At 40.0% G+C, this 12,627-nt stretch overlaps 1 protein-coding gene across 5 annotated transcripts in view; it reads right to left on the bottom strand.

Annotated features, from left to right (window-relative positions):
* HOOK3 (hook microtubule tethering protein 3) overlaps positions 1-12,627 on the bottom strand; it is a 120,391-nt gene that overhangs the window by 102,982 nt on the left and 4,782 nt on the right. For all 5 annotated transcript variants that reach the window (XR_014239047.1, XR_014239048.1, XM_082374833.1 and 2 more), the window contains exon 2: positions 9,552-9,637. Coding sequence is in view for 3 of the 5 variants with exons in the window: in XM_082374833.1 (XP_082230959.1) it covers positions 9,552-9,637 (86 nt within the window). In the remaining 2 variants the exon portion in view is untranslated. The remainder of the gene's footprint in view (positions 1-9,551; positions 9,638-12,627) is intronic.

The following is a 12,627-nucleotide window of genomic DNA, read 5'->3' as shown; positions in this document are numbered from 1 at the left end:
AACATACATCTGAGAAAGAACTTGTATTTAGAATATATAAAGAACTCTAAATTTAATAAGATGAAAACAATTCAATTAAAAAATAGGCAAAAACCACAAAACACAAGGAAGGACACTACATAATCATCAAGGGATCAATCCAAGAAGAAAATATAACAATTGTAAACATTTATACACCTAACAGAGAAGCACCTCAATACATAAGGCAAATGCTAACAGCCATAAAAGGGGAAATCGACAGTAACACAGTAATAGTGGGAGACTTTAACACCCCACTTACATCAACGGACAGATCATCCAGACAGAAAATTAATAAGGAAACACAAGCCTTAAACGACACATTAGACCACAGACTTAATTAATATCTATAGGACATTCTATCCGAAAGCAGCAGAATACACTTTCTTCTCAAGTGCACACAGAACATTCTCCAGGATAGATCACATCTTGGGTCACAAACCAAGCCTCGGTAAATTTAAGAAAACTGAAATCGTATCAAGCATCTTTTTCGACCACAACGTTATGAGATTAGAAATCAATTACAGGAAAAAAAACTGTAAAAAACACAAACACATGGAGGCTAAACAATATGCTACTAAATAACCAAGAGATCACTGAAGAAATCAAAGAAGAAATTAAAAACTACCTAGAAACAAATGACAACGAAAACACTATGACCCAAAACCTATGGGATGCAGCAAAAGCAGTTCTAAGAGGGAAGTTTATAGTAATTCAATCTCACCTCAAGAAACAAGAAAAATCTCAAATAAACAATCCAACCTTACACCTAAAGGAACCAGAGAAAGAAGAACAAAGAAAACCCAAAGTCAGTAGAAGGAAAGAAACCATAAAGATCAGAGCAGAAATAAATGAAAGAGAAACGAAAAAAACACTAGCAAAGATCAATAAAACTAAAAGCTGGTTCTCTGAGAAGATAAATGAAATTGATAAACCTTTAGCCAGACCCATCAAGAAAAAAAAGGAGAGGACTCAAATCAATAAAATTAGAAATGAAAAAGGAGAAGTTATAACAGACACCGCAGAAATACAAAGGATCATGAGACTACTACAAGCAACTATATGCCAATAAAATGGACAACCTGGAAGAAATGGACAAATTCTTAGAAAAGTACAACCTTCCAAGACTGAACCAGGAAGAATTAGAAAATATGAACAGACCAACCACAAGTAATGAAATTGAAACTGTGATTAAAAATTTTCCAACAAGCAAAAGTCCAGGACCAGACAGCTTCACAGGTGAATTCTATCAAATATTTAGAGAAAAGCTAACACAGATCCTTCTCAAACTCTTCCAAAAAATTACAAAGGGAGGAACATTCCCAAACTCATTCTATGAGGCCACCATCACCCTGATACCAAAACCAGAAAATGATATCACAAAAAAAGAAAATTACAGGCCAATATCACTGATGAACATAGACGCAAAAATCCTCAACAAAATACTAGCAAAGAGAATCCAACAACACATTAAAAAGATCATACACCATGATCAAGTGAGATTTACCCCAGGGATGCAAGGATTCTTCAATATACGCAAATCAATCAATGTGATACACCATATTAACAAGTTGAATAATAAAAACCATATGATCATGCAGAAAAAGCTTTTGACAAAATTCAACACCCATTTATGATAAAAACTCTCCAGAAAGTGGACATTGATGGAACCTACCTCAACATAATAAAGGCCATATATTACAAACCCATAGCAAACATTCTCAACGGTGAAAAACTGAAAGCATTTCCTCTAAAACAGGGAACAAGACAAGGGTGCCCACGCTTGCCACTATTATTTAACATAGCTTTGGAAGTCCTAGCCACGGCAATCAGAGAAGAAAAAGAAATAAAAGGAATCCAAATTGGCAAAGAAGTAAAACTGTCACTGTTTGTGGATCACATGATACTATACATAGAAAATTCTAAAGATGCCACCAGAAAACTACTAGAGCTAATCAATGAATTTAGTAAAGTTGCAGGATACAAAATTAATACACGGAAATCTCTTGTATTCCTAGACACTAACAATGAAAAATGAGAAAAAGAAATTAAGGAAACAATCCCATTTACCACTGCAACAAAAAGAATAAAATACCTAGGAATAAACCTATCTAACGAGGCAAAAGACCTGTACGCAGAAAACTATAAGATACTGATGAAAGAAATCAAAGACGACACAAACGGATGGAGAGATATACCATGCTCTTGGATTGGAAGAATCAATATTGTGAAAATGACTATAGTACCCAAAGCAATCTACAGATTCAATGCAATCCCTATCAAATTACCAATGGCATTTTTCACAGAACTAGAACAAAAAATTTTAGAATTCGTATGGAAACACAAAAGACCTCGAATAGCAAAAGCAATCTTGAGAAACAAAAATGGAGCTGGAAGAAACAGGCTCCCTGACTTCAGACTATACTACAAAGCTAGGGTAATCAAGATAGTATGGTACTGGCACAAAAACAGAAATATAGATCAATGGAACAGGATAGAAAGCCCAGAGATAAACCCATGCACATATGGTCACCTTATTTTTGATAAAGGAGGCAAGAATATACAATGGAGAAAAGACAGCCTCTTCAATAAGTGGTGATGGGAAAACTGGACAGCTACATGTCAAAGAATGAAATTAGAACACTCCCTAACACCATACACAAAAATAAACTCAAAATGGATTAAAGACCTAAATGTAAGGCCAGACACTATAAAACTCTTAGAGGAAAACATAAGCAGAACACTCTTTGACATATATCACAGCGAGATCTTTTTTGACCCACCTCCTAGAGTAATGAGAATAAAAACAGAAATAAACAAATGGGACCTAATTAAACTTAAAATGTTTTGCACAGCAAAGGAAACCAAAAACAAGACGAAAAGACAACACTCAGAATGGGAGAAAATATTTGCACCTGAAGCAACTGACAAAGGATTAATCTCCAAAATATACAAACAGCTCATGCAGCTAAATAGCAAAAAAACAAATAACCCAATCAAAAAATGGGCGGAAGGCCTAAATAGACATTTCTCCAAAGAAGACATACAGATGGCCAACAAACACATGAGAAGTTGTTCAACATCACTAATTATTAGAGAAATGCAAAATCAGAACTACAATGAGGTATCACCTCACACCTCAGAATGGCCATCATCAAAAAATCTACAAACGATAAACGCTGGAGAGGGTGCGGAGAAAAGGGAACCCTCATGCGTTGTTGCTGGGAATGTAAATTGATATAGCCACTATGGAGAACAGTATGGAGATTCCTTAAAAAAACTAAGAATAGAACTACCATGTGACCCAGTAATCCCACTACTGGGCATATACCCAAAGAAAACCGTAATTCAAAAAGACACATGCACCTCAATGTTCACTGCAGCACTGTTTACAACAGCCAGGACATGGAAACAACCTAAATGTCCATAAACAGAGGAATGGATAAAGAAGATGTGATACATATATATAATAGAATATTACCCAGCCATAAAAAGGAACAAAATTGGGTCATTTGTAGAGACACGGATGGACCTAGAGACTGTCATACAGAGTGAAGTAAGTCAGAAAGAGAAAAACAAATATCGTATATCAACACATATATGTGGAATCTGAAAAAACTGGTATAGAGGATCTTATTTACAAAGCAGAAATACAGACACAGACGTATGTTTGGATACCAAGGGGGAAAGGGGGGGCGGTGGGATGAATTGGGAGATTGGGATTGACATATATACACTATTGATACTATGTATAAAACAGATAACTAATGAGAACCTACTGTATAGCACAGGGAACTCTATTCAATGCTCTGTGGTGACCTAAATGAGAAGGAAATCCAAAAAAGAGGGGATATATGTATACATATAGCTGATTTACTTTGCTGTACAGTATAAACTAACAAAATATTGTAAAGCAACTATACTCTAATAAAAATAAATAAATAAATAAATAGGCAAAAGACTACAGCAAACAGGAGAGGCTGTGGAGAAAGGGAACTCTCCTACACTGTTGGTATAAGCTGGTGCAGCCACCATGGAGAACAGTATTCTAAAAATATCAATAGAACTACCGTATGATCCAGCAATCCTACTCTTGGGCATGTATCTGTAGAAAACTCTAATTGGAAAAGATACATGCACCCCAATGCTCACAGCAGCACTATTCACAATAGCCAAGACATGGAAGCAACCTAAATGTCCATCAACAGATGAATGGATAAAGATGATGTGGTACATACATACAATGGGATTTTATTCAGCCGTAAGAATGAAATAATGTCATTTGCAGTAACACGGATGGACCTAGAGATTGTAATACTAAGTGAATTAAGTCAGACAGAGAAAGACAAATACCATATGATGTCATTTATAAGTGGAATCTAAAATATGATACAAATGAACTTATTTACAAAAAAGAAACAGACTCATAGACGTAGAAAACAAATTTATGGTTACCAAAGGGGAAAGGAGGTGAGGGAGGGATAAATTAGGAGATTGATATTAGCAGAGACAAACTACTATGTATATAAACAACAAGGTCCTACTGTATAGCACAAGGAATGATATTCAATATCCTGTGATAAACCATAATGGAAAAGAATATGAAAAAGAATATATATGTACAACTGAATCACTTTGCTGTATAGCAGAAATTAACACATTGTAAATCAAGTATACTTCAATAAAAAATAAGTAAACATAAAATTTTTTAAAATTTCTATATTGATGAGTGAAGGAATACACTGTTTACAGTGTATAATGATGCCTTTAGCTAACTGAAATAATACCAACAGCTAAAATTTCTTGTAAGCTCACTACGTTCCAGGTACTCTAAAAACATAGGTAGTTTCCCCAATTTACAGATAAGAGAACTGAGGTACAGGAAGGTTATGGGCCCAAGGTCAAGTACCTATTAAGGGACAGCCAAGATTCAAAGGCAGGTGTGGCCACAAACTCCTAACCCCACCTGCGCCTCATTGCCTTGACCCAGTGCCCGCGGGTGGGGAAGTGTGCGGGCGTGAGCGTGTGGCCACCAGCGTGTGGACACGGTCTGGCCAGCCACCCCTCAGAGGGCCCCATAGTCCCAGGGATGTCCCAGATCCCAGAGTCACGGTGGGGCACTGGGCTTGCACACCCAGAAATTAAAAACAAAAAAAGATTACATCAAACAATTTGCCAAAGAAGATATATATATATATATATATATATATATATATATATATACAGTGAATGTATATAAATACAAGAAAAGATTCCCAACATCACTAGTCATTATAGAAATACAAATAAAACCCACAGTGAGCACCACTAGACGACCACTAGAATGGCTATAATTAAAAAGAGCAACCCCAGCAAGTGCTGGTGAGGCCACGGTGCAACTGGAACACTGACACGCTGCTTGTAAAAACATAAATGGTACGTCTGCTTTGGAAGCAGTTTGGCAGTTTCTTCAATATTACACTTACACCTGCCACATGTTGCAGCCATTTCGCCCCTGGGTGGACCTTCACCCCAGAGAAATGGCAGCGTATGTCCACACAAAGATGTGGACACCGCTGTTCACAGCAGCTCTGCTTGTAACAGCCCAAAACTACAATAACCCAGGAGCTCCTCAGCAGCCGAACGGATGGATGGATTGGGGTGTATCCATACAATGGAATATGCATGGACTATATTAAGACAGGCAACAGCATGAATAAATCTCAAAATTTTATATTGCATGAAAGAAGCCACACCCTCTCCCTCAAAAAATAAAACATACTGTAAGCCCATTTACATAAAATTTGTGTAAAATGCAAATTAATCTACGGCGACAGAAAGCAAATCCGTGGTTGCCCTGGGGATGGGAAAGGGGTGGCTGGAAGGAAGGACTGAGGAAACTTTTTGAAGTGATTGGTATGTTCATTATCTTGATAGTTTCCTGGGCATCTCCACAGGTAAAAAAAATTTATCAAATTCTACATCTAAAAATGTGCAATTTACTGTATATCAGTTTCATTTCAATAAAGCTGTTAAAAAAAGGAGGGGGTAAGTGCTCAAAAGATATGAGCTGTCGAGCCACGAAAAGACATGGAGGAACCTTAAATGCGCATCACTAAGAGAAAGAAGCCATCGGAAAGGGCTACACGCTGTGTGATTCCAGCTACCCAACAACCTGGAAAAAGCACAACTGTGGAGACAGTAAAAAGATCAGTGACTGAAGGGGAGGGGGATGACTAGGGGGAGCACAGGGGGTCTTCAGGGCAGAAACTATTCTGTACGATGCTGTAAGGAAGGACACATTTGCCCAAACCCATAGAATGTATAGCACGGAGTGACGGCTACCGTACACTGTGGACTTCGGGTAATGCTGATGCATCAACGTAGGTTCATCAACTGTAACAAATGGACCATCTGGTGGGGGGATGCTGACAGTGGGGGAAGTTCTGTGTGGGGCAGGGAGCAAGTGGGAAGTCACCACACTTTTCCCTCAGTTTTTAAAAACTTTTTTTATTGTAGTAAAATACACATAAAATTTACCATCTAAGCCACTGTTAAGTGTACAGCGGCACTAAGTACATTCACTTACTTAATGGTTGTGCAACCATCATCACTACCCACCTCCAGAACTTTTTTTCATCTCGTACTGAAACTTTTTTCCATTCAATTTCGCTGTGAAACTAAAACTGCTCTAAGAAAACAAAGTCTACTAATTAAAAACAAACAAACACACAAAAACCAGGGGGACATGAACCTACATGGATGAACGAAAGACAGAAGTCAGCAATAAGATGTTGGAAGCAGGAAAGCAGATGAGCAGAAAATGACTTAAAAGACGAGAGAGAGAAACAAATTATGCTAACAATAAGCCTACTGAGATCTATTCACATTTGATAAAATTTCTACTAAAACTACAAAAACATACAAGTTTCTCACTTAGCTCAGACAAAATGAAGAGATCTGCCATTTCTCTCAGCATCCACACTCCACTGGCTTTCCCCGTGCCTCTCTGGTCCCTCTGCTGGTAGATGTTCTAACCAACAACTAAATGTCAGAGTTCTTCAAGGCTCAGGCTACACACTGGTTTCTTCTTACCCTATACTCTTCCCTGAGTGATTTAATCCACACTCATGGCTTCAATTAAGAAGCACCCAGATTGATATCTCTGGTTTGGACTCTTCTGAATGTTAGCCCTGCGGAGACAACTGCTAACTTAGAAATTTTCACAATTTCTCTGTAGCGCTTGTTATACTAGCAGTTTTGTTTCCTTGGTCAGTTAACATCCGTCTTTCCCCAGGTTATAAACTCTCTGAACACAGTTACCCTGTGGACTGTGGCTCATCCTTGCATGACCAGTGCTGGATGCAGAGCGGCCGTTCAATAAACATCAAACTGACAAAGGAGGAAGCTTCTGTGAAGCTGTTATTATACAATTATTTAAGTAGACAATATAAAACAACATGAATGAATCACACAGACATTATGTTGAGTGAAAGAAGTCAAACACAAAACAGCATACACTGTATGATTCCACTTATAAAAATGATGGTGTAGAAATCAGAACCATGGCTATCTTTGAGGCAAGGGGTATTGATTAGGGAGGGGCATGAGGGGGACCATTTGGGGGCTCAAAATGTTATATAGTTCAGTCTGGGTGGTGGTTATATGGATGTGTGTATACACGTGTGCATATACATACAATATATACATACTACACACAAATTAATTACTTCTTTTAGTATGCTTTTCGGTCTACATTATACCACAACAAAAGGAAAAAAGGAATGCATTTTGGGAAAAAAATGTAAAAAGCTAAATATTGATGAGAAATATGCCCACAAGACTTTGGCAAATGAGAATAACCACTCTGCAGAACATAATGCACGTTATGATCTTGATTTGGTAAAATAATATACTCATACAGTCTTTCTTCTGGTTTCTACAACAGAAATCCTACCCAAACTAACAAGCAAAAAATTCATTTAATGACACATACCTGGAAAGCTCACGTAGCTAGGCCCACTTGCCCACAAATAATTTTTATTAAGAACTGCACTGAAACTCTCTAGACCAGGGGTCCCCAACCCCCAGGCCGTGGACCGCTACCGGTCTGCGGCCTGTTAGGAACCGGAATGCACAGGAGGAGGTGAGCGGCGGGCGAGTGAGCGAAGCTGCATCTGCCGCTCCCCATCGCTCCCCATCGCTTGCATCACCGCCTGAACCATCGCCCCATCGCTCGCATTATCGCCTGAACCATCCCCACCCCATCGCTCGCATCACCGCCTGAATCATCACTACCCCACCGTCCATGGAAAAATTGTCTTTCACGAAACTGGTCCCTGGTGCCAAAAAGGCTGGGGACCGCTGCTCTGGAAAAGCTAAACGTTATAGGGCACCACTCAAAAGTGTCCACGAAAATCACAAGACCGCTCTTCTGAGTGCTAGAACCAGGGCTGGTCAGTTTCAAGTGAGCCTTCTTGAGCTCTGCCAGAAAGTCTGCATGCTTGTATGTCTGGAGAGATGTAAGGTGCACAAGAAAGGTACAGCAAGCTACAGTTTTCAAGCATGAACCGCCAGTGTGAAAGGCAGGTAGATTCTCTGAAATGCAGGCATTTGAGAAGCTTCCAGACAGGCAGCTCTACACAGCTCACTGCAAGGGGAGCAACGGCAAGAATCCTTTAGCGATGATACTGATTCTCAACAGAGCTGCAGGAAATCTCAGCAAGTCCCATGTAAATTCTTTAGTGTCTCAGGCTGACAAGGGCTCGGGGCTTCAAAAGACAAAAGTATCTCCCAAATCACATCAAACTTACTGACATCTTAAATTCACAGGTAACCCTTTATTTGAAAAATTCCTAGGTCAAAAGTTGAAGACAGCCATACAATATCAATTTTACAATTATTATGTTTTCACCCTGCCTCTAGGCGGAGCTTACACTGTGCGTGTGTGTGTGTGTGTGTGTGTGTGTGTGTGTGTGTGTGTGTGTGTGTGTGTGTGTGTCTGTCTGTCTGTCTGTCTGTCTGTCTGCAGATGGGTGTGGGGGGAAGCAGCAGGTAACAAATAAGCAAGCAAAATACATGGTATACGATACAGTGTTACCTACTTCTGAGAAGCATACGGAAGGTTAAAAGGGAAACGGAGCACAGGGCATGGCTGTCGCTTATTTTCTAGGGGTGGACAGGGAGGGCCTCACTGGTAAGACAACGTCTGAGCAGAGCCCTAAAGAGAGAGAAAGCCTCTCAGATCCTTCTATGATGGCAAAATCTGGACGCTAACAGGAAAATGTCTGCCAAGCTTACACTGAAAACCACAGGAAGAAAGAATTCTGCTGAAACCGTTGGAGCACTGCAACAATTGCAGCCCTAACGACCCTTGCGGCCGGTCCACCTGTACCTAAACAAGCGCAGGCTGCCAGAAGCACCTGTGCTGCTCAGTTCTCGGTCTCTGCGCAACACGTGTTTCATGAGAGCACTTTATTTTTTTGTCCATGTTTTCAATCTAATAAATATCCAGGTATAATAACATACAAAAAGATAAAGCAATTTATTCTTACATCTTTTGGAGAACCTGGGCCATCACAACCCCATTCGTTAAATCTTCCACGGTCTGGCATGGTGCATCCACATTAAATGTCTGGATCTGGAAAAAGGAAATTAAAAAAAGGGAAAAAAAGATTCCATGGTTAACCATATAGAAGAATTCTTAGACTTCTTCTACCTCATCTTGGGAGTTGAATAAGTCTTAAAAAGCAGAACACTGTGAAACGTTTTCCCTTACGGGAAGTTTCTTGCAGCTTGCTATTGCAATTTTTTCCTTTTGGTAAAAGAGAAATGGTGGTGGACACTGGGTGGCTTCCCCGCATTCATCCCCCTCACAGATAATCATCTAAGAAAGTCACGGTACCGTCATCCCCTCTGCCAGTGACTGGCTCGTGGGTGCACAGGCAAAGACAATTTGGACCAAACAGATGCAAACAGAGGCTTACTTGGGCTTCCGGGAAAGAAAAGCCAACCTCCCCTTGGTGTGAATAAACATGCTGGTTGCTTCAATTGCCACAAGCAGTCATCTTGCTGACCGTTAGGATGCAGCCAATGCAGTGGATGGCAGAGAAGAGGAACAGAAAGAACGGGGTCCTTGAGGCCAAAACTGAGCCACTAAACTAAAAATCTTGAAGCCTCCTATTATGTGAGATACATTTCTTCTTTGTGCCTGGCCAAACTGAGATTTCTTTTACTCAGAACCAGAATATCTTTATACAGATGTAGAAATCACACAGTCAGGTTAGATATTCAGTTCATTTTGATTTTAAATGTATTATGAATCAGAACTAACATAACATGGCTGAGAATTAGTAGAAATTATTTCTGAGCAAGATAATAATACAGCTGAGCCAGCAATGATTCTACTCAGTAGCGCAACCAGGACTCAGAAGGCAATAAATCACTGAGAATAGATGGACGCAAGCCATGCTCTGCAGTTTATAGGTTATAAAATGGAGGAGTATGGGAATCAGAGGAAGAGATAAAACAGGGAAGAGAGTAGAATGGGGAAAGACAGGGTTAAAGAAGGAAGCATCGCTGTGCAAAACCTCTCAAGTCACATTAGGACTTCATCCTCAGAGCAAGGAGAGAAAGCAAAGGATTCTGAGCAGGAGGGTGAGGCCATGAGGTCTGCATCGTATAAGGATCACAGTAGCTGCAGTATGGAGAAAGGCTTGCAGGGAACAGGCAGGGAGACCTATGTTCATAGGTTTGTATGTTAACACATGAGGTCAAACTAGGTAATGACAATGGAAACCTTGCAAATAATGGTCAGGGGACCATCTGCCTTCAATACATTTTTACTTACAGGATTATATTCCTAGAAGTAAATTTGCTGGATCAAAGTGTATGAACGTTTTAAGGTTTTTGATAAATACTGCCAAACTGCCCTGAACAAGTGCTGTAGCAATTTACTAACAGTTGGTGAGTGTCCACTTCTCTGTGCCGTGTCATCTATCAAACCTTTAAAAAAAGAACTATTAACAAGTGCAGTCAGCAGCTTCTTCATATTTTTGACAGTCTTGTGGGTAGAGATGGTTATGGCGGCGGGAACTAAGGAAATGGCCTTAAAGATCGCAAGGCAGGTGGTTTCTACTTAGGTGTCTATTTGGGAGAGGTGATGAAAAGAGGGCCCTTGCAGGCTACCCCCTGACACTAACCTTATACATGCAGAGGTTCAATAAATCGTTAGTAAATGAATAAATGGACCAAATAAACATCATCTGTAGGAAATGATACTGAATTTCACTCCACACTCTCTCCAGTCCCCTCGTCAATGGTACTGTGGTAATAACAATGCTGTTTGAAAAGAAATAAGCACCCACTTTGGTTTTACAGTTGCTGAATTCATCTCTTTCTTGTAGGCTTAGAATGAAAAAGAGCAGACGTGAGGGCCATACCTCACTCATCTCTTGATCACCAACCTGGCCCAGAACAGCCCTCACTGAACACACTCTGCAAGTAAACTAACTCCATCCCCAGCTTTGCTCCTAATCTGCTGGCTGTGTGACCTTGGATATGCCACTTTACCTCATTTCATGTCAGTTTTTCAATCTAGAAATTGGGAAAAATACCTTATGGAGGGGTGTGTTGCTTAAAGAATGAAAGAGAAAACAAATGGACATTACGTATTTGTAAAAGTCTTAAGCAGTAGTTCCCAGACCTGGGTGTATACCCGAATCATCTGGGAAGTTGGAGAAGGCTGGGAGTCTATTTTTAACAAGCTCATCAAATAATGCTATGTGGCAGGGCACTGATTTGGCATTTGGAACCCTCTGATCCAAAGGGTTCTGATCCAAACCCTCTACCAAATGTAAAGGATGAAAGATTAGAAAACTGCCTCTGGCCAAGCATAAGGAAAAAACTCAATAAAGCAGGTAATTCAATAATGCAAGTAATTTACTTGTAAGACTATATCTGTTTCTCTCTTGGGACTTAAAACTATTTTCGTTTTGATTTTTTAAATGTGGCTTCCAAACAATTATTTTCTCTGAATTGGCCCTTAAGGTAAATAGTCGTTCATGAAGGCTAGAGGATGTCCACCTCTGCTTTGAGATAAAAGTAAAGCAGATCCCAGAGAAACTCTCTGTATGGAGTTTCCTTTTGAGGCGATAAAAATTTTCTTGGAATTAGATAGTGGTGATGGTTGCACAACCTGCGATCATACTACAAAGCACATTGTGCACTTTTATAAGAACTTTATGGTATGTGTATTTTATTTTATTTTATTTTTTTACAGAGCAAACACTCTTTAATTTATTTATTTTTTTTTTAATTTTTGGCTGTGTTGGGTCTTCGTTTCTGTGCGAGGGCTTTCTCTAGTTGCAGCAAGCGGGGGCCACTCTTCATCGCGGTGCGCGGGCCTCTCACCGTCGCGGCCTCTCCTGTTGCGGAGCACAGGCTCCAGACGCACAGGCTCAGCAGTTGTGGCTCACGGGCCCAGCCGCTCCGCGGCATGTGGGATCTTCCCAGACCAGGGCTCGAACCCGCGTCCCCTGCATCGGCAGGCAGACTCTCAACAGCTGCGCCACCAGGGAAGCCCCTGTGTATTTTAATTTTAAAAAAAATCTATCACCTACCAGTTCTCAT

This window comes from Balaenoptera borealis, assembly GCF_965194805.1.
Source record: "Balaenoptera borealis genome assembly, chromosome: 21".
Taxonomy (NCBI): Eukaryota; Metazoa; Chordata; class Mammalia; order Artiodactyla; family Balaenopteridae; genus Balaenoptera; species Balaenoptera borealis.
The sequence above is the reverse complement of the archived record's forward strand: the minus strand, read 5'-3'. Positions and strand labels throughout refer to the sequence as shown.